The 21,725-nt window shown below is 41.2% G+C and overlaps 2 protein-coding genes across 2 annotated transcripts in view; one reads left to right on the forward strand and one right to left on the reverse strand.

Moving 5' to 3' along the window:
• Window positions 1-3,072: 3,072 nt before the first annotated feature.
• On the reverse strand, window positions 3,073-12,127 carry slc5a8 (solute carrier family 5 member 8; the record flags this gene model as incomplete). Its single annotated transcript, XM_080851717.1, has 16 exons — window positions 3,073-3,185; window positions 3,361-3,449; window positions 4,044-4,152; window positions 4,408-4,511; window positions 4,634-4,848; window positions 5,363-5,449; window positions 5,818-5,885; window positions 6,217-6,326; window positions 6,814-6,902; window positions 7,940-8,069; window positions 8,388-8,528; window positions 8,643-8,797; window positions 9,308-9,375; window positions 10,185-10,236; window positions 10,524-10,589; window positions 11,777-12,127. The coding sequence occupies 16 exons, from the start codon at window positions 12,125-12,127 to the stop codon at window positions 3,073-3,075; spliced, it is 1,947 nt and encodes a 648-aa protein (XP_080707843.1).
• Window positions 12,128-18,528: 6,401 nt separating this feature from the next.
• The window catches only part of utp20 (UTP20 small subunit processome component), a 33,179-nt gene continuing 29,982 nt past the window's right edge, over window positions 18,529-21,725 (forward strand). The window contains exons 1-8 of the mRNA XM_080851776.1: window positions 18,529-18,672; window positions 18,903-18,983; window positions 19,097-19,163; window positions 19,440-19,572; window positions 19,972-20,160; window positions 20,535-20,616; window positions 20,950-21,087; window positions 21,362-21,520. Of these exons, the coding sequence (XP_080707902.1) occupies window positions 18,622-18,672; window positions 18,903-18,983; window positions 19,097-19,163; window positions 19,440-19,572; window positions 19,972-20,160; window positions 20,535-20,616; window positions 20,950-21,087; window positions 21,362-21,520 (900 nt within the window). The 5' untranslated portion in view covers window positions 18,529-18,621. The remainder of the gene's footprint in view (window positions 18,673-18,902; window positions 18,984-19,096; window positions 19,164-19,439; window positions 19,573-19,971; window positions 20,161-20,534; window positions 20,617-20,949; window positions 21,088-21,361; window positions 21,521-21,725) is intronic.

The following is a 21,725-nucleotide window of genomic DNA, read 5'->3' on the forward strand; positions in this document are numbered from 1 at the left end:
GAATGTAATCAAATATTATAAGACAACATGTTTTTGACATGCATGGTTCTCTCTCAAGCACAGATGACAAACCTTTTCCATTTCTGTCTCCCTCGCTGTTTGTTTTTTCTTTCTGTAGCGACGCTCCTTCTGCATACCTGACATATGACACACATAGCATAGAAGGGAAGGACCCAGGGGCGGAGTAGTCAACGGGAGGACCAGGTAAGAACTAGTGTGTGATCAGAGGCGTAGAGCACAACTTAATAATTCAATAAACATGAAGCTTAACATCATAAACCTTGGTGGATTTCAAACGTAAACAAATGCGCTTGTCATTCCACTTCATGCTGTAGCCTACACCACCAGCATTACCTGGCTCGTTGTACTACAATAGTGTCGCAAAGTTTGCGCATGCGGCCTCACATCAGGCAGGTCCTCACATTTGGCAGCTACAGCACGATGCAAGTCGCCTCACCTGATGAATGAGACGCGCATTGCATGCGACCTGAGGCGTAGCGCATGAAGCGAGTCGCTCGATGCGCATATCCTAAACGTGGTTGAGACGGCGCACATAGCCTACTATAAACGTGGTTGAGACTCTTATTAAAGCTCCTACTCATTCTCGAGGTTGAAAGTCGGTAACAAGTCACGATTAACGTTGTTGAGACACTTATTAAAGATCTTACTCATTCTCGTGGTTGAAAGTCGGTAACAAAACAGACAAGCTACACGGTCAAGCAATGTAATTTATTTCTTAAAAGTTATTGAAAGAAATAGAAATAGAAAATAACACACTCACAAAAACACACAAAGACGTGTCAAAATGTCCCAAAATGTTTACACCTTTGACTGAGGTGTCCCAATATGTTTACACCTCTCTCATCAATATGCATAGTGCTCTAGGTGAAGAATAGTGTCACTTTCTAAGTTACTTATTATTAGTATCGAAACCACAAACAGTTTCTGAATGCTAAACTCACCTATGTGGACCAAACACCTCTGTTTACAAGGCTCAGAGTAAAAAAGAAAACTTCCAAAATATGTACAATGTGTTTTTGTACAAAGTCTGAGCACCTCTAAAACAAGATTCAATTTAAGTGTCTTTAGATTTAATTTTTAATACATTCCTTTTACTGCCATTGTATTATTGCTGAGGTGTTCTAGACTAGAGTGTTCATTCATTCATTTTAATAAAACACTTTTTTTCTACATTCCTTTTACTGCCATTGTATTATTGCTGAGGTGTTCTAGTGTATTCATATCTATATCTACTTATTTAAAATTGGTGTCCCTATTCATTGTATTTATATAATATCATGCCTCTTACCTCATATTCATTGTATATATCATATCATGCCTCTTACCTCATATTCATTGTACGTATATCTTATCATGCCTCTTACCTCATATTCATTGTATATATCATATCATGCCTCTTACCTCATATTCATTGTACTTATATCTTATCATGCCTCTTACCTCATTCATAACTTCTATAAGTATGCCCTCAATTGTAAAACATGTATATAACCATGTGTATTTATCAATAAATTGTCTTTGGCTCGCGTTATGGATGAAGTTAATTCCTTGTGTATATTTCCTTCTCTAGGTTATATCAGCAACTGGGTGTGTACAAGTCTCTGTGTGATTAAACTCTGACAGTTAGGTAAAAGTAGTTTAAATGATGAGCAATGGTTTAATTTACCGCGGTGCCGGGATCCACGATTGTCTTGTACCCGTGTACAACCGTACTACTAAGGCATTTTTCACAGGTGAAAATATGTAATGGTTGATTGGACAGTCTTTCATAAATTAGCTTTTGGCACGTCTGGATGCACGGGATCTCTAAACACGAATTGGCAAATTTTACGAAAGGGTGGGATTAAGTATCATGACAGGTTTAAGCTGTCAAACACAGAGGTAGCAGGGCAGTATTTATGTGACACAGTCAGGTGTGTTTGTGTGTGTGTGTGTGTGTGTGTGTGTGTGCTTTTTTTTTTTTTTTTTTTTACTTTGCAAGATAACTGTTAGGTGGGGCACTGTTTAGTGAAAAGCTGGCTACCAAGTTTGCATTGTAAGTTTTGTAATGTTAGCTTGCTAAATCAGACTGGCTTGACTGATCTTTGTGTGTCATGCTAATTTTGTTGGCTGCCGACAGGGAAAGCATCAGCTTATGTGTTTTTGCTGAAAACCAGCTCAACTGTGCCTCCCCTGCCCTGTGTAAAAGCACCAGCCGCCACTGATGCAGACACAGGTCACCAAAGTCTGAACCTGTTTAACATACTTTCAGGGCTAAATCGCGCCACAACGTTCACTGAAAAGAAAACCTAATTTGTTTCTCCAGAACACTTTTTACTCTTTTGTCCTGTTGCTCTCACGCGCATTACTCCGTTTGATGTGACGGAGTGTTGAGCTTCATAATGGCACTCAGATTGATTTCTCAGACACTTGCAAATATGCTCAAAAGTAATTCATTGTGTAAAACGTTGAGTACATGTACACAAATTCGAACATTGGAACACAATAGAATACTTTATACTGTTTCATACTGTTGTAAAAAATAAGCCTTTTACTTGTTCTGGGTATATTGGAGACACACTAAAACGTAAAACAGACTAATCTCCAAGCTTTCTCATCAGTCAGTCATATTGAGAGCAGTGTTAGCCTTTTAGCTTAGCTACCTTCACACTCCACACACACACTTATACTTTGAATTCCTCATTGTTAAAGTAGACTGACACATAGTCTTATTGTCCATTTGTTTGGAAGCCTGTACTAAGGTGTAATAAAAGAGAGATATAGATCAGAGTAATGTCTTAAGATGTCTTTCACGCGGCTACATGCCCTCAAAACTCCCTTTCACATGCAGTTAATCAAGTCTAGCAAAGAAGATGTGCTTTGTGTAGAGCAAGACACCGTTCCCTGCCCCTGACTGGACACATGAGAGGAAATGGGAAGGAGGGGGTTCCTCCTCACTGGGTTAAAGGATGTTGGGATTGGACCTGTCTGGCAGGAACATCAGATGAAAAAAAGAGAAGGTGAAAGGGGTGTTGTGATTGGACGCGCACGGGAACGGGACACCAGTTCATCCTACTCAAGAGGACCGCTGGACCGGGTGAGGGTGGAGCCCAGCTCTACGCTGCAGAACACCGGGTTGCTGAGGCCCACCTTTTTCTCTGGGTCCTTACTTAAGTCCAGCCTCCCTGCACGAGGGGACACCTGAGGATGGAGAACACACAACAGACTATCTGTCACCGCTGACACACACAAACAGATGTTCGGCTTCACTACTGTGCTGCTCAGGCTAGTGGTATGATTTCAGCCTTATAGGGGAGACACTAAGAGATGCCCTGACATGTTGTTTGTCATGACCTGTACCTTCTCTCTCAGGAGACTCAGGAGACAGTAGAGGGTTAGGTCTTCCTTGCATAGGGTTAATTCTGCTGAAGGCTTGAACTTCCTGTTTCCTGCAGAGAGATAAATGCAAACACACATCCACAGAGAGAAAAATCACACATACAATATATAACAGGTGAGTACACCCCTGTGCACTAAAATGTCAAATAATTCAAAATGATATCACCTTACAGAAACTGCATTACTTCTAAGTCGAATAGTACTTTAGTATTTTCTATTCTGATAAGTTTAAAACTAACACTTTAGATTTACTATGTAAAAAATACAGGCCCCAATTCAGAACACTTTTCATTCCTGAGATTAAAATCTTTAATTTTTTTCAATCCTTCACGGATTGTCCACCTTTATTTCTGATGCTTCCCAGTGCGGATAAGGAAGATAACGTAATTATTACACTATTTTCCATTATTATAGGCCACTTGAGCATCACTACCCCTCTACAAACCAAGAGTCAAAAATAAACCAATTCAACTTGCTGTGTAGACTGGTTTTAGACTATTTTGCACACCAAAATATATATATATATATTTGTATTAATGAATGTCAACAGAATTAACTTTGGTTTGTTTGGTAGCATTTCATAGTGTAACTGATTTGACAAATTGCATTAGTACTGTACAAAGCAAAAGGTTTCCATTTCTAACAGATTGTTGGCTGTTTCCCCTTCGTCGGGCTTCCAGTTGAAAGACCTGAGGTCCCCGTCCCCCTCCCCATCCCGTGCTTCTGAGCGGGACACCTTACCAGGCAGCAAGGCTGCAACAAGGTTAATTGACCCACACAGTGACAAAATATCATTGACGTGACGTGCAAATGAGTGATAGAAAACCGATTGTGCAAATGTCACCATCATTTTTGCGTGGGTGTCCACACATAGAGAAATTAAAAGAATGGATATAAGGTGAAACGAAAATATTTTACAATATTTATTATAGTATAATAATAATATTTTGCAAAAAGAGCATGGTATTTATGTGTGTGGCAAACGTGTGGTAATGCTAGTAAACTGACCTGTTAGCAGGCTGGTAATGATGCCGACTGCCAATGCCGTTAGCGTGCCGATGGGACTGAAGTACAGATAGGACACGGAGTACAAGCTGTCAGCTAACACAGGCCTGGGGAGGGAGAGGAGAGAGTCAGCCTGATGAGACACACACACACACAATACACAAACACATACAGACACAAACACAGACACACACACACAATACACACACATACACACACACACACACACCTGCTGTGGGTACTGTTTAGGAGGGCGATGGAGAAGTTGCCCAGCTGTGGAAGGATGTGTGTGGCGGTGTGGTTGAGGATGCCCTGTGTGACGTTACACCCGTGTGTGGTCAGAGGGAGCGGTCTGCTCATGGCGGGCAGAGGGGGGTACAGGTGGGCACCAATGCCAACCCACAGAGAGAGCGCCAACCCACAGACTAGCCCTGTCAGGCCCCCCTGTGAATGAATGAAGGAATGGGTGAATGATCAAATGAATGACTGAGTGATCAAATGTATGATTGGGTGAATTATCTAATCAATTATTTAATGACCAAATCAGATGAATAAATCAATGAATGAATAAACAGATGAAAACTAATTTCCCCTCTCAAGGAATTTGTCCTGTACATCATGAGCCATGACGTTAAAACAATACACAACATAGTATAGACAATAAACAACCAGTCCCTACAGTAATTAAACAACAAATAAAGACATAAAGCAGTGGGCACAGCACATCACATCACAGAGCAGCACATAAAGACATAACGATGTAAAATATAAATGAGTGGAAACCCAAAAGCAGGAGGATCATTCTAGGGCATCACTGCAGAAACAAGAAGTGAAATACTCTGCATAAACTCAAGAGCAGTTTGACATGACACAACACAACACGCCATGACATCTTCACACAAACATGAACTTTTGCTCTAAGCTTTTCATCTCTCCTTAACCCATAAGACAGACTGACCGTGGCGTTGACAAAAGGGCAGAGGATTCCCGCGGTGAACAGGCCCAGGAGAGGTCCACCTATCACTCCAAAAATACTGGCCGCCGCCTGGACAGATACAGTACAATGGTTAGTATGTGTGTGTGTGTGTGTGTGTGCCTGTAATGTGTGTGTGTTTTGATGACTATTCATGTTTGAGGATTGTTGTACAAATGTAACGTTGGTACAGTGCATTTTCTGATGAAATATTCTGGGCCTTATTGAGGACCTTGGCCTCAAGCAGATACTGTAGGTCCCCCCTTATGTGCCGCGGTTTTGTTTAAAGTTTCTTCCTGATTAGCATTCATTGTGCTTGCTCTAAGCGGGGTTCAGGCCCTGGCCTCTGTAAAGCGCATTGACACAATTTGTATTGTTTCTGCGCTATATAAATAAAACTGAATTTAATTAATTAATAAAACTGAATTTAAGAGACCAACCTGCAAAAGACCACCCATGAGGGAAGCTAATCCTGCCATTCCAATGCACATAGCCCCATACATAATGCCTGGGACAGAAGAAGGAATTAACGTCTTTTAATATTGTCATTTACTGTAAGAGTATTGACTAAATCAATTATGTTCATATTGCTTTGTACTTCACCATATTTCTGGATAAGTGTGACATTAACAACCATAAGATGGAACAATGTTGGCAGACAATTACATAACGTCACTTTTATCCAAAGTGATTTACAGCACAGATATACATTCTCTTTCATCCTGTAGCATGTTTCATTATGTTACACTAAAATAACAATGTTGCTGACCACACTGGTCACACATCATAGGGCATTCACAGGACCACACAGCAGCATTTACAAAGGTATAGACACCTACTGAGGCCTTTTGAGAGCCTGGAGAGCTGCTTCTCAGACAGGTCCATGTACGGCTTCACCAGGTCCTCCACTGTCACCGCGGCCAGGGCGTTGATGCTGGAGGACACTGTACTGGGGGATGGAACATTTCACAATTGCTTTACAAATGCAGGTGCTTATCAATCAAGCAGTTAATGATTTGTGCTGGTACGATTCCATGGCAGAGTTAACCAGTATTCCAGCATTTTCTTAATTCTTAAAACCACGTGAATTAAAGACTAAAGGTGAAAAGGATGCCGTGTTGGTCCTTCTCCTGTTAGTCATCCCTAGGCCGTAAGGTGAACACGGTTTTTGTTTCAACCCGCTCCACTCACTGGCATCTGCACAATCTTTAGCTTATAAAAAAGAACGAGTCGTAGTTAGTTACCAAAAAAAAGTTTGTCGCTGAAATTCCAGTCGATTGTCTAAATGTCTTTGTTTTATGCAGAACTAGAGTCTTCAGAGCGTAGATTTTGGTACGACACGTGAAGATTGTGTAGATGCCAGTGAGTGGAGCGGGATTCATTTTCTAAAGGACTTTACGTGCTTCACCTTGCGGCCTACTCCCAGTGAGAGCTACCTCAGAGTGCCACTGTACGCCGCGGCCACAAACAGTCCAGGAAGACCAGGGTGCCCTCGGAAGATGTCCAGCGCCAGATAGGGCATTAACTACACACAGAAAATACATATGGACATGCCATGTACAAACAACCACTGCAAACAAATACAAACCTCCTTTGTATCAGCACATTTGAACAACATCACATACATGCGTGAGAAGAGTGACACGTAAACAAAAGTAGAGACCAAATTAAAATGAAATTATGATAAAGTTAAATTAGCATGCTAAAGTACAAGCAGCCCTCTTATTTGGCAATGTTTTGGAACACTATGACTATGTCTGAAATTAAGAAGATTTTGAAAGATTTGAAGCACATTAATGAACATATTGCTGGTTATGACTAAGTCAAAAGCGTGACCTTGTTTGTGGACATATCCTATGACAGACTGATGCAGGTCATATGCCTTTAGAGTAGAGGAACTTAAGGGCTATAGTTTAATGGTTTGCAGATACAGATGTGTGAGTGGGAAAATCAGTCAGCAGTTATACAACCATCAGATCCAGTTGATTGTTTAGAGAGTACTCTCTGCAACCCTATGACCTGCCTGGGTAGATGCTATAGAATCAGCATTAGCACGGAGTGTTTCCTTTGCAACAGTACTGTAATCTGCCCAGCTTTGTACATTTCCCATGAAGACAAAAACAAAAATACCAGTCAGCTAATACCAATACCAATACCATATCAAAATACCAGCCATTCGACTCCAGTACCAATACCATATACTTACTATATACAATAACACCAGTACCAATACCACATACAAATAACAGCTATATACAGTACAGTAATGACAGTACCATATGAAAATACCAGTCAGCTAATACCATGTAAAAATACCATGCAGTACACCATCTAAAACTTTCTAATACATCCAATAGTGGTTGAATGTTTGACTTGAAGATGCCTTTATTCCTGGACTGAACTGATCCAGGATCAGGCACTATATGTGACTAAACCCACTGCCGTGCTGCCCTGTGTTCGCTGAGGGCATAAAGATTTTGTTCACAGCACAGTGACCTGGTCTACTGAGGAAATGAGCCTAAATATGGTCTGGTGTGGAGACGAGTCTAAACAAAAACTCACCTGGTCTGGTGCGGAGATGAGTCCGGCAGTCCAGGGGTCGCAGTGCTTGTAGACGGAGTAGAGACACAGGCCAGCAAAGACTGAACACAGCAGGATCACCCACAGACCTAGCAGGTTAATGTACAGGGACCTGACAGAGGGGTTCGCCAACACACACACACACACACACACACACACACACACACACATACACACACACACACACACACATACAAATATAAAAACAATCATGCACACACACGTACACACCATTATGGAAATATTTAAGTATATATTAATTTGAGCCTACATAAAGTCTTAATGCAGTACTTTGCAGCATAGGCATGGTGTGCATACTGTTTTACTGCAAAAAAAGCCTGCAGCCTACCCTGCTGGATATTTTTTTACTGTCATTGCGTTACTGGCACATTGTCTCCCCCTGTTGGTGGTGATGTGCAATTGAGCTCACATTTTGGCATGGCCTAGGGACTTGCAGGACATGTATCTCTGCACTTGAGCCTGGTTGATGCCATAAACGCTGATCCACACAACCGCTCCACCAAACGTAACGGTCCAAAAGGTGTGCCTTCTTAGTGGGTTCAGATCAAAGCTGGAGAGAGAGAAAGGGAGAGAGAATACAGAAACATGACATCCTGTAAAGACACACCCAAAGACCCCCTGTTGTCCTGATGTGTGTGTATGGGGGGGGATAAACTAAACTCACTCCCAGAGGTCGAGTCGCCCCCCCTCTGCAGCGTCGTTCAAGATGGCCACCACGCCGCCCTGCCTCACCACTGATTGGATGAGGACAGACAGGAAGCCAGCCACCATGATTCCCACCTGGAACACATCCGTCCACACCACCGCCTTCAGCCCGCCCTGACAGAACAACAACACAGATTTGCACATGTAAAGTATGTATGCATTAGTCTGGGTGCCATCCGTTTGCACGCATTCCACTGATTGCTGCCTTCTCGCTGAACAAACGTTTGTTCAGTGGAACGCGTGCACACGGATGGCACCCAGGCTATGTATGCATAGCAGGAAATACATTTCTGAGTATGTTTGTATAGAGGTTGATTAGTGTGTGTCAGACACACTAACTGAACAGACTATAGACTAGTTTACATTTAGAGCTTTACAGAAACTTTAGAACTACACATTTGTTACGTCAAACAAACATACTGTATTGACATTTAATACTTTACAGTTGACCTTGATGTTGATATACTGTATGTGTCTAATATTCTGCCATTAAACTAGTGCAGTTCATACTGAGATTGAATCATCCGCATTCAGGAAAGCACAGTAGTTTACCCTGCAGTAGTTCTGGGATGATTCAGTCACGTTCTCTACATAATGCCTGGCTTATTTTAAAGCGTCTCTTACCAGAGTACAGTAGAAGGTGCACACTAGTCCTGTAGCTATGACTGCCCCCCACAGGTCAAAACCAGTCACTGCAGAGAGTTTGAAAAGAAGTATGAGTATAGAAAAGAGTATGTGTGTATGTGTGTGTGTGTGTGTTTGATGGAGAGAGTGTGTGTGTGTTTTGATGGAGAAAAAGAGAGAGTGTGTGTGTGTGTGTGTGTTTGAGGGAGAGAAAGAGAGAGAGTGTGTGTGTTTGAGGGGGAGGGAGAGAGAGGGGGTGTGGGTACGTGTGTGTGTTTGTATGAGAGAGAAAGAAAGAGAGTGAGTGAGCGTGTGTGGGTTTTGGTGAGAGAAATAAAGAGAGAGAGAAAATGAAAGACAGAGAGAGAGAAAATGAAGGAGAGAGATGAATTAGAGAGAGATGATGAAAAGAGAGAGTAACCCACATAGAACAGTAGCTTTAAAATAATAACAATAATAATATTGTTTTTATTATTAATAATAATAATAATAATAATAATAGCAATGAAAATAACAATACTATTATCAAAAACAATATGATGCTTGTGAGTCTTATATGACAGGGTCTGTTCCCCACACTGATTTCTGATTTCACACACTACCGTCACACACTCACTATGCTGTGTGAATGAGTGCATCTGAAGCTTACAAGGGAACATGGGATTGGGCTCACTTGAGAGAGAGAGAGAATGAGAGAGTGACTGTGTGAATGTGTTTGAGGGAGAGAGAGAGAGAGGGTGTGTGTGTGTGTGTTTGAGAGAGAGAGAGAGAGTGTGTGTGTGTTTGTGAGTGAGAGAGAGAGAGTGTGTGTGTGTTTGAGGGAGAGAGAGAGAGAAAGAGAGTGTGTGTGTGTTTGAGGGAGAGAGAAAGGGCTCACCTTGGTTCAAGGCCAGCGCAGGGACGTAGATGACTATACCAGAATAGAGAACCTGCACACAAGGAACAATAAACAGTGTAAATGGATTTCACCACGAAAAAAATAGCCATCAGAGAAACTGTCTGTTAATAATGTGGGGCTCATGTCTCCTTGAAAATACCTCACATTTATCCATTAAGGACATGATCCCTAAGGACACTTAACGTAAATGGGTGCCATTCAGACCTTGAGTATGTTGGGTGGAAATTATGCATCAGTTTGCTGTAAGCCACTGAGGGTGAAGCTTTCTGCTAAAGCATGTGTAAGTTAAGAGTAGGGGGGTGAAATGAAGCTACTCACCGTCTGCAGAATGAACAAGGCGGTGCCAAACAACCGTGTCGTTCGGTTGAAGCGCATCTCCAGGTACTAGGAGAAAGTCACATTTAGCAAAGGCATTGACATTGTTTTTTTTGCATTGAGCAAAAGAGACATGGGTCTTCTCTTGGAATGTGATAGGCTTAACAGAAGTGAACAGGATTTTACAACCTGCTATTCACGGGATGAAGTCAGTATATTGATGAGTCTATGATTGTAAATATGACTGCTACAAATACATAGCACATAAAACACACATAAATCATGAAACAAGACAACAAGATGCCCAAATGCACATTCACACACTACATCTCAGTTCTGAGTTACCATATGACTGTGGTGCTGTGAACACAAAGGATTAAAAGACACAGATCACTGCTCTCCATTCAGAAACCTCTGTCTGTATTTGAGCATATTACAATTTCCCAATGCATATATTGAGTGATTTAAAAAAAACTGCATATCATACAAAAAATATTAAATTCCAATGTGTAAAACTATAGAATTAACTAAAGTTCCCAAACACTTAACATTAACAAAATCCTCATGTTTACCCATTTAAAACTACTTTGTGTAAATTATGTACCAATACCAAATTTAAAAACAGAAATTCTGTGCAGCTTCTCTAAACAGTCACCACTTACCTCATACATTATTATAAACAATCACAGCTTAGCTATCCCTGACATTATAAATGGTCATAAACAGCCACTATTCCGCCATCAATCACCTAACCAGTCACTATTTAGCCATCAATCACCTTATAAATGCTCAAATTAGGTCACAGAGCTGTCCCTAACCTTACAGGTGCTTAGAAACGCCTCATATTCCCCTCAGCCATCTCTCAGCTCATAGGTGCTTTTAATCAGTCACAGTTCACTAAACCTACAGAAGATTATAAACAGTCACAGCACTGTGTCATCAGCCATCCATCACACACCTTATAAATCCTTATAAGAACTCTCCCTTCAACCATCTCTCCCCTTATAAATGCTTATAAGAGTCTCCCTTCAACCATCACTCACCTTATAAATGTGTAAAAGGTACTCTTCTTTCAACCATCACTCCCTTATAAATGCTTATAAGTACTCTCCCTTCAACCATCAATCCCCTTATAAATGCTTATAAGAGTCTCCCTTCATCCATCAATCCCCTTATAAATGCTTATAAGAGTCCCCCTTCAACCATCACTCCCCTTATAAATGCTTAAAAGCCGTCTGCCTTCAGCCATCACTCACCTCGTAGGTGCTGGTGATGCCCAGCCTGTAGAAGACGGGCAGGAACACCTCAGAGCAGACCACCACCACCAGCAGGAAGGAAAGGCAGTGGAGCCCGAAGCTGGCCCCGAAGCGGTAAACCTCGGCCGGGGTGGCAAGCACCGTGAGGGCCGACATGAAGCTGGCGGACAGCGACATTGCCACGGGGATGGCAGTCATGCTGCGCCCGCCCATCAGGAAGTCTCTGGAGCTTTGGAGGGCGCGGCCGATGTAGGCGTAGTACATGCCGATCGCAGTGGAAATGATGAGCATCATGGCAAAGACCACGTAGTCCCATGTGCTGAACAAACCGACGGGAGACGAGACGTCCATGCTGAACTCAAATGAATTACAATCTATTACTAATCACATCAATTCAAACTTGAACACAAACACTCTCCAAGTCAAAGACTGCTGCTGTTCAATGTGAATATCGGTGGCCAGTTAACACAAATGCTGAGGCAATCCTTAGTAGAAGCTCCTGAGGCCACTGAGCGGACTCCAGGTTGCAGCTTCAGGCATCCTCAGGTGGAATGGTGTGTATGTAGGTCACCGCTGGGTGATTTAGCTCAGAATCTGAAAGCAGGTGATGTGATGTATGAATCCACTTCTTTGTCCAGTGGAGTGTGATGCATTCCTGGCAGGTAGCTCAGCTGCCCGGTTTCTCAAGAGCAGGAATTGTTCTCCATCACCAGGAGATAAGGGCCCTGTGAACACACTTACCACAGCTCTGGAATGGACATGTATCCCAACCACAACTACTGTTCCTGGGATATTTGATATTGTGTGTACGTGTGTGTCAGAGTGTTTGTGTGGGAGTGAGACTGTGTGTGTGTGTGTGTGTGAGAGAGAGAGTGTGTGTGTGTTCGTGTGGGAGAGCACAGACAGTCTGTGTGTACAGACACAGACACTCCCTTTGAAACTCAAGGAGACCTTGAGTTTCTTAATTCTCAATATATGAGGGTTAATTTATAACAACTGGCAAGACAGGCTGGAGGCCTAGATCAGGGGTTTTCAACCGAGTTCACCATTGTTTTGTTTTTTTAATTAAATTTGCTTTGATATTTCCACACATTACCAAATTACTCTTCAATATTGTGAAAAATATCTAAAATAAGAAAAATGTGCCTAAAATAATTTTATTATTCAGAACTTACAGTATTGTGCTCGAAGTTGACAAGCAGTTAAGCATAGCCTACGTGTACTTTTGAAGTCAGTCGAAAAAGTAATACTTTTGGTGAACGACTGAAATCACTGTCCTTAGCTAACATTTCGTTCTAACATCGAGTTAGCTGCGATAGAGGGACAAGGACAGGCTTCCAACAAAGCTACAACTTCACAGGATACAGGGAAACAAAGTAAAAAAAATAAAAAATAAATACAACCAGGAACACATCAAATGCGGATTTACAGTGACGACAGACAGAGCAGGAGAGGAGGTACTTCTGTGTTCCGTGTGTTTAACATTACTGTCAAGTGAAGCTGTCCAAACTATTGCGGTATATGACCCATCGCGTTTTCTTGAAGGCCAAGCCCACATGCAACAGATGTTGCGTGATTTCAAAGGACAGCAGATGATCATGAGAGAGTGCAAAAATAAGTGAAGGATTGCAAAATGCAAAAGCCCCATACAATTGCAGAGCATCTTATTTTGCCAGCAGCTGTAGACATTGTTATTGACCAACGTTACTCCATCAGTTGAATCTTAACGTTTCTCAACAAGTCAGCTACATGTCTGTACATTTAGTCATGACTGTTATGTATATTGATAAGTAGATGCAGCGGCATGCAACAACAAAATGCAATTTAATTTAGTTTTCAATTCTCAAGCACTGAAAAACCACCGTTTTTTTTAATTTTTTTTTTTACAGTGGGAATATAGGCTATTTATCTAGATTTGTTTGAGGTTTATAAGTAGATCTATCTTGATTTGTTTGAGGTTTTTAAAACATAACCAGCATGCAAAACCAAATGTTAAAACTTCCTTACAAAGGTGGTCCCTGCACTGTAAACCCTGATAAGTTGAGTTTACTCAAAAAATTTGTGGAAACTAGTTGCACTTGAAATTCTTAGTAGATTAAACTTAAATGATCTTTCTTATATGAAATGCTTTCCCAATTACTATGTACTTATTATATTAAGTTTTTTAGAATGAATACTTGAAGTGTTTAGTTCCAAAATACTATATCCTCCAATTTCAAGAAATTTTATTTATTTAGTTTTTTTGTAGTCATTTGATTGAACTTTTAAACAATATAGTAATAGACTTATTTTAAGTTTCTCTTGTATTTCAAGTCAAGAATTACACACGATAAACTGTTGAGCGTTTTATTGTACATTTGCATTGATAACAAAATACACTTGTTTCAACAACCATCAACAAAACATTACCTGGGGGCCAGACAAGCAAACACATAGTTTGAAAAGTAAAAGAGCCTTAGTGTAGTATGTATGTGTGTGTTACAGGTGTAGTGTGTGAGTGCGTTCCTGTGTGTGAATGTGCGTGCGTGTGTACGGTATGTGCAAGTGTGTGTGTGTGTGTGTGCACCTGGCTGAGACAGTGTAATGAAAAAAAAACACAAAAGTGTGTGTGTGTGTGTAATAACAAATACACTCTTTTTTTCACCAAACAATCAACAAAAACACCACCTGGGGGGCAGTCGAGCAAACACATCATTATAAAAAGCAAAGACTTGGAGTAGTATGTACTGTATGTGTGTTACAGGTGTAGTGCGAGTGTGCGTGTGAGACAGTGTGATGAAAAATAACTGTTTACATTCTTAATACAGTACACAACTTCCTTTTGAGGGTCAATTAAGTACTTAATGATGAAACTCTTAAATGTTTCTAATCCAGTGTGTGTGTGTTTAATCCACCTCCTCCATGTGAAACCATAGTGTTTGTGTGATAACAAATACACTATTTTTTTCAACAACAAACAATCAACAAAACACTACCTGGGGGGCAGGGGAGCAAACACATTATTTGAAAAGTAAAAGAAAAGGCTTGGAGTAGTAATGACAGATCAGAATCAGGGGTTTAAGTGTTTATTAGAGGAGGCAAAGGCATTGCAGTGCTGTGGAAGTTTGCCACACCTCAGGGTGACAAGACGGGCTTTGCAGGCTTTGCTTTCATGCACGCATACACATGCGCAAGCACACAGAGACACACACACTCACTCATACCCACACACTACACCTGTGACAGACACACACACATACATACTACACCTGTAACACACGTTGTGTGAGTGTGTGTGTCTGAGTACGTGCGCATGTGTGCGCGTGCGTGAAAGACTTAGCAAAGCCCGTCTCGTCACCCTGAGGTGTGGCAAACTTCCGAAGCACTGCAATGCCTTTGCCTCCTCTAATAAACACATAAACAGCTGATTCTGATCTGTCATTATGTCATTCCATAGTGGGTTTCACCAGGGTGACAGTGTAATGAAAAATAACTGTTTACATTCTATTACAATACAAAACTGTGTGTAATAACCCTTTTGAGGGTCAATGAAGTACTTTTTAATGAAACTCTTAAATGTCTCTCCCATTTAATCCAGTGTGTGTGTGCGTTTTTGTGTGTTTAATCCACCTCCTCCACGTGAAACCGTACGAGTGTGTGTGTGTGTGTGTGTGTGTGTGTGTGTGTGTGGGGTATATGGATTTTTTAAATTGCAAGCTGATTTTTCAAACTTTGAATTTTGGCTGCAAGGTTCTCCCTACCGATGTTGAGCAGTACCTGCTGAAGAAAGCTGAAGGTGTTTTTCATGCACCGTGGGTAGTCCAAGTGTAGGGCGTAAATCAGACCGAACAGGAGATAGAAGGCTTGAGGTAGATTGTCCAGCTCACCCATCACCACAGTCCCTTCCAAAACAATTCCCACTCTGGATGGGTTCAACTGAGGATCTGAATCGATGCAAAGGATTCCCACTTACGTTTGGCTAAATGCCTCTTGCTCAGTTGCGTCCTAAGAGAACATGGAACAGATAAAAGGAGAGGACAATCATGCACAATGCAGGTACACAATGTGACTTCTCATACACTTCCTAGTGTCAATGTTTCCTTTCATTGTGCTGCCACAGCAAATATAAAAAACACCTTTCTAAATGGTTGCATCTCACTAGCCAGCAGCAAATCGACTGTCACATACACAAGAAACTAAGTGAGAAATGTATATGAAATATGAGGACATTCTTGACAATTTCATGGTCAGAAAAAGGCATGCACTTAATACTGTTTTGTGTAATACTGAAATAAGAGTTCATTAGCAATATATACATGAAGCTGAATTACTTACAGAGCAGGTCTTGAAGAAGGCCGCAGGATCATCACCCAACACGACTGGCAGTCCACGAATAATCAGGCACCTCATGTCAGTAGGCTCATTTGTCTGTAGAATGATTGACATAAAGAGTACAACACAGATTATTTATCACCAGAACCTCCCCTGAATGACTATCACAAGGATCAAAGGAGATTACATTAATGATACATACAGATGAAAGAATCAGTGCATAATAGTGACAAATTCAAGCAGACACAGAAGACGGGAGAAAACATGAGTACAGGGACGACACAAAGACGTGAAGAATGGGAATGAAAGTATGGAAAGGAAAAGAGGAAAGAAGAAAAAGGATAAGGAAACAGGGTGAAGTAGACTGATATAATAAACCCACCTTTGTCTGCAGTACTTACAATTCCAAACCATCTGTGGTCTTCACCAGTTTCCAGACACCTATGAGGAAAATAAAATGTATTCAGTTGATTGAATTGTTAGCTTGCAAACGTTAACGTTAACTAACAGCTGGTCAACGGGATTACACGGTACGGTTTAATTAGTAGAACTCGTTTAAAATAAGGTTTAACACCTTACATCAGCCAGTTATGAGAACAGTACTTACAATCCCAAACCATCTGTGGTCTTCACCAGTTTCCACACACCTATGTGGAAAATAAAATGTATTGAGTTAATTAATGTATTCTGTTGTGAAGAGAAAGCAATATTTGCATTGGCTTAAAAGTAAATAATGCTTGCATTAGTTAAAACGCGTTTCCCTGCTCAAACACAACCCACTAGACAGCATGTGACCCGCTAGCGATAGCTATCTAAGATTAGCCACGAAATGTTAGCTCGCAATTGTTAACGTTAACTAACAGCTGGTCAACGGGACTACACGGTACTATTAGTAGAACTCGTTAAAAAAATAAGATTTAACACCTTACATCAGCCCTTGTGTGAAAATTCTTAATTAAGCTACGCTAACGTCGACAAGTTGACTTAGCTAATATTCGGTACTGTAAACGGTGGGAACCGAACTTCGCCAGTTCACAGCTCATGGAGTGCAGAACTAACGTTAGCTATGTCTGGTCAAAACAAACTTTTAAACTGTCTATTAATATCTAGCTCTTATTGTCACGGCAAAACTACATCAGCCCTTGTGTGAAAATTCCTAATTAGGCTACGCTAACGTAGACAAGTTGATTTAGCTAACGTTCGGTACTGTAAACGGTGGAAACCGCACTTCGCCAGTTCACAGCATGGAGTGCAGAACTAACGTTAGCTATGTCTGGTCAAAACAAACTTTTAAACTGTCTATTAATACCTACCTCTTATTGCCACTGCAAAGCTGCTTTGCTTCGGTCTAATACGGAGATTCAGTCGTCTCATAACGTGGTCAACGAATTAATGTGAATTTACCAGATTTTCGTCAGGCAGCCCCTCCTCTCAAGGTGACTTTGCCGGAGCATGAGGAAAAAACGGTGATTTGCAGCTCAGGACACAGCTTGCAGATCGCTGGATCACTTCATTGCCAAAACGAACGGAACACCATGACTGTAGATCTGACGTCTTAAGTCTTATTTGCAAAACTAACCACTTGTGACGAAGACATTTCAATGCAAATGCTACAATGGTAATTAAAGTGCAAAGTGCATGGATTAGATTAGATTAGTTTCAACTTTATTGTGCAGAGTACAGGTTCAAAGACAACAAAATGCAATTTTTTTCTTATTTCTGATCATGAATGTTTTGTGACTTTCTACTGATAACAGTTTTGAGTGTTTGATTTGACTTTCCAAAACATGCAAGAATCCCCTAAATAAATAAATAAATAATAAATAGGGCCTATTAATTACATCATGCCATGGCTCCTGAAAGTATTAGTAGCTATTCAAACCAAAAATATCTCATTTAACATGCCAGAGGTGAACATCAATCCACTTGACTTGTCAATCCAAGTACAATGTACATAAACCGTTTGTTTTATTGCAATACTATAAAATATAAGTCTATTGTAACTCAAATGAGTCGAATGAAGTTATGTTTGTTAGTGATGCTTTAAAACTAAAAACAAAAAGTACAATTTAATTAACTATGTAATTTTAAATGAAATACGGGTTTACAGTGTGGGACAAAACCAGTTGAAAACCTGGGCTATAGATGTCTATGTAGACCATTGCAAGTGGAAAACTATTATACATTAATACCCCCTGAGACTTTCCAGGCGGCATTTGCCGTATTCATTTTAGAAACGTTATAAGTCTCTTTTCCCCCGTGCAAGTCGTTGAAAGCTTTCTATTTTTATAAGCCGCCCGTCACCGTATGTCTTATGCGTTGGTTCATGTTATACCGTGAGACCACGCCCACCGTTGCTTCGACCACATGGCCCGTCCAATCCCACAATTCCTCATTCAACATGGCGGTCCCCTGTAGCGGCATGTGTGTGTAAACCTGGTGTAAACACTTTAGCTTCAGTACAAAACAAAGCTGTTTGGAAAACCCAGATGATCATTGCTGGATACTTTTGTTAAACACATAAGATATACAAAATGAAGCTGAAGATTAAACCAACATCCCACAAATCAGAGAATACTTACCGGGTAAGTTAAAATTGTTGCAGCTAACTAGCTAGGCATCTTGCAGAAAAGTTACTGAGTTACTCCCAGGTAGGGTATTGTCATCAAAGTACATTTGACATTTGTACAGTTCGGTCTAGTGGGTAATTGCATGGGGTAGTTATCAGTTCCAGTGGATAGTGGCCGTTTATATTTGCCACGTAAGTCACCGATGGTCCTGATATAATTGGAAATATTGCGATTATCTTTTGTAGTTTCTCACTTTCTCCGAGAGACTTGCCAACGTGAATATCGATGTCATCCATCGCATTGATCGGACAGAAAGCTATAACGAGGTAAGTCATTTGTAGTCACTGAAGGAATTTCAGTTTAAATACAATCAACCCAAAGTTATGACAAGGTTCTCTTGTGCTGTTGTTGGTTATGCTTGTGTCGTGTTCTCTTACAGGAAGTAGAAACGTACTTTTACGAAGCTTTGAACAAATGGCGAGATCTAAACTTAACCGATCACTTCAGTAAGTAGTAGACCATGATAAACTTTCATTACACTCACACACTATGATCATCTTTCATTACACACACATTAATGCGCTACAGTTCCATTGTAACCTCCCCGGGACATCCTAATTGGTTCCTAACCCAACCAGCATCTTTCCTATTAACCTCCCTTGGTTTTCATTCAATTCTATTCTATTAAATTGTATTTATATAGCGCCAAATACAACAACATTTCGCAGGGCGCTATACAGAGCCCAGGGCATGAAATTATTTTTCAACTCTCTGTTGTGCAGCCACCTTCCTGAAAGAGGTGTCCAACAAGAGCCAGTCCTTCAACCTGCTGGTGTTCCATCAGAAGGCGATAGTGGACAGCCTGAAGACTCACCTCATTATAAAGAACAGCATGGCCTTTCAACCTCTACTGGAGTAAGAAAGCTGCATCTATCTGTGGCGTTTATGGTGTTTTATCATTGAGTAAATTGTGTTTATGAAAGTCTTTGGATGTCACGCAGAAACAGTAGTCAACTGTACTTGAAAAAATTTTCACAGGTTACATTCTTAAGTATACATAATGTTAAAGGTGCAGCCAACAATTCTAATCCCATACACTTTTTTGTCAAATTCAGTTTGATTGGCTGTTGAGCTCAAATATCAAAAACCTCTTGTGAATCTGGACTGGACCTTTAAGACAGAGGTTGTTCAAATACCTTGAAGTAGTGATCAAAATAGGTTGTTGTTGCAAATTAAACAGGAAGGTCAATGCAAACAGTAAATACATGATCAGTGATGGATTATTAATGGGCTTTTGTCATGGCTTTTCTGCAGTCTGGTGGTGCAGCTCGCACGGGATCTACAGACGGATTTCTATCCCCATTTCCCAGAGTTCTTTGTCATCATCACCGCCATCTTGGAAACCCCGGAAACGGAGGTGCTGGAATGGGTCTTCACCTGTCTGTCTTACCTGTACAAGTACCTGTGGAGGCTGATGGTCAAAGACATGAACAAGATCTACAGGTAAATCACATTTTGCAGGTGCGCATTGAAGAGAATGAATGAACAGAATAGAGAGACACGAAGGGAAATCAGCACAGGGATCAAAGAAGAGCGGATCTCATCGGCAAAGGTCGCAGTGGATGTAATCTCTGCATTTCTCTCATCCTGGACTGTCCTTCGATAAAAATATAGTTGTGTTCTTGTTGTGTTGATGTAAATGCAGTGTTTTTCTAGTGAAGTGAAGAGAGTGTGTGTGTTTGTGTGTGTCTGTCTATGTGTGTGTATGTATGCTGTATGTGTGATTATGCCTGTTTCTGTGTGACAGTGGAATTGGGAGTGAATATTTGATGTGTGTGTGTGTAATGGGATTCCTCTCTCTTCCTCTTCTCTAACAGTATGTACAGCAAGCTACTTGCTCACAAGAAAGAGCACATCCGCAACTTTGCAGCCGAGAGCTTCTCTTTTCTCATGAGAAAGGTACAAACTGCTTATCACACCTGTGCTTTCAGGGCTTTCTCAGAGCACATGCTCCAGGGGTTTCTCAGGACAGTAGGCAGCACGTGCACGATCCCCATCTCAGGAGCATGTGCACAAGCTTCTGTTATTAATTCTCATGATGTGTTCCTATAGCTCAGCTATTAGGTTAATGCTATGAGGTCTAGTCCAAGAAAACATAAATTAATTGGTATACAAAAGTCTGCTTAATACATGCAAATCTAAATCTGTGGGCACTTAAGAGTCTCATTTTTGTTTTGTCATTGGTAACACTCTTTCTGTGGACGGTGCCAATACCCATTTGTGATTTTCTAGGTTCCTGATTTCGAGGCGTTGTTCACGGTCATGTTCTCCGACCTTGGCGAGCAATCCCATAAGGCTGCAGGGGTGGGCCAGCTCATCTTTGAGATGTGCAAAGGAGTCCGCAGCATGTTCCACTCCTGTGCCAGCGTGGTGAGAATGCGCCTCTAAGTGGTTGGGGTTTGGGGGGTTGAGTGGATTAATATGGGCTTGTGGTTGTGTGTCCATCTGTCCTCTGGCGTTGCTTCTCCTCTGATGGGTCTGTTCTGTCTTTTCTCTGCATTTCATCTTTCACCATATCTTGTTTCCTATTTTTCACCTGTACTACCTCTTATCTTCTATCTTTCCCCTTCTCTTTCCTTCCTTTCCTTTTCATCCATTCTGTCTGCTCTTATCTCATCTGTCTCCCCCCCCCCCCTCCCCTCAGGCTCTCCCTGTAGCTCTGCGTAAACTGGGCCCCTCTGGAGAGGAAGGGGGCGTGGCCCTGCCCTGGGACGATGTCAAAGAATCCCTGGATCACATGGCTGAGTCTGCAGCCAATCATGTGGAGAAAGAGCACTTCCTGGTCCTTTGGGATGCTTTGGAGGTAAGCATCCATGTTGTATTCAGTCAAAATCAGTTATAAACCATTTGATAATCTGTGAAAAATAGCAAACGGTTTTAATCATGATAGTCAGTAGTTTGTGTGTGTGTGTGAGTCATTTTAGCTCACAAATGTTCTCCACATTGTGTGTGCGCATATGTTTGTGAATAATCTTGTCCTCTGCAGGGGTGTGTGTTTGTGTGTGTCT

This window comes from Sprattus sprattus (genome assembly GCF_963457725.1).
Source record: "Sprattus sprattus genome assembly, chromosome: 14".
NCBI classification, from domain to species: domain Eukaryota; kingdom Metazoa; phylum Chordata; class Actinopteri; order Clupeiformes; family Clupeidae; genus Sprattus; species Sprattus sprattus.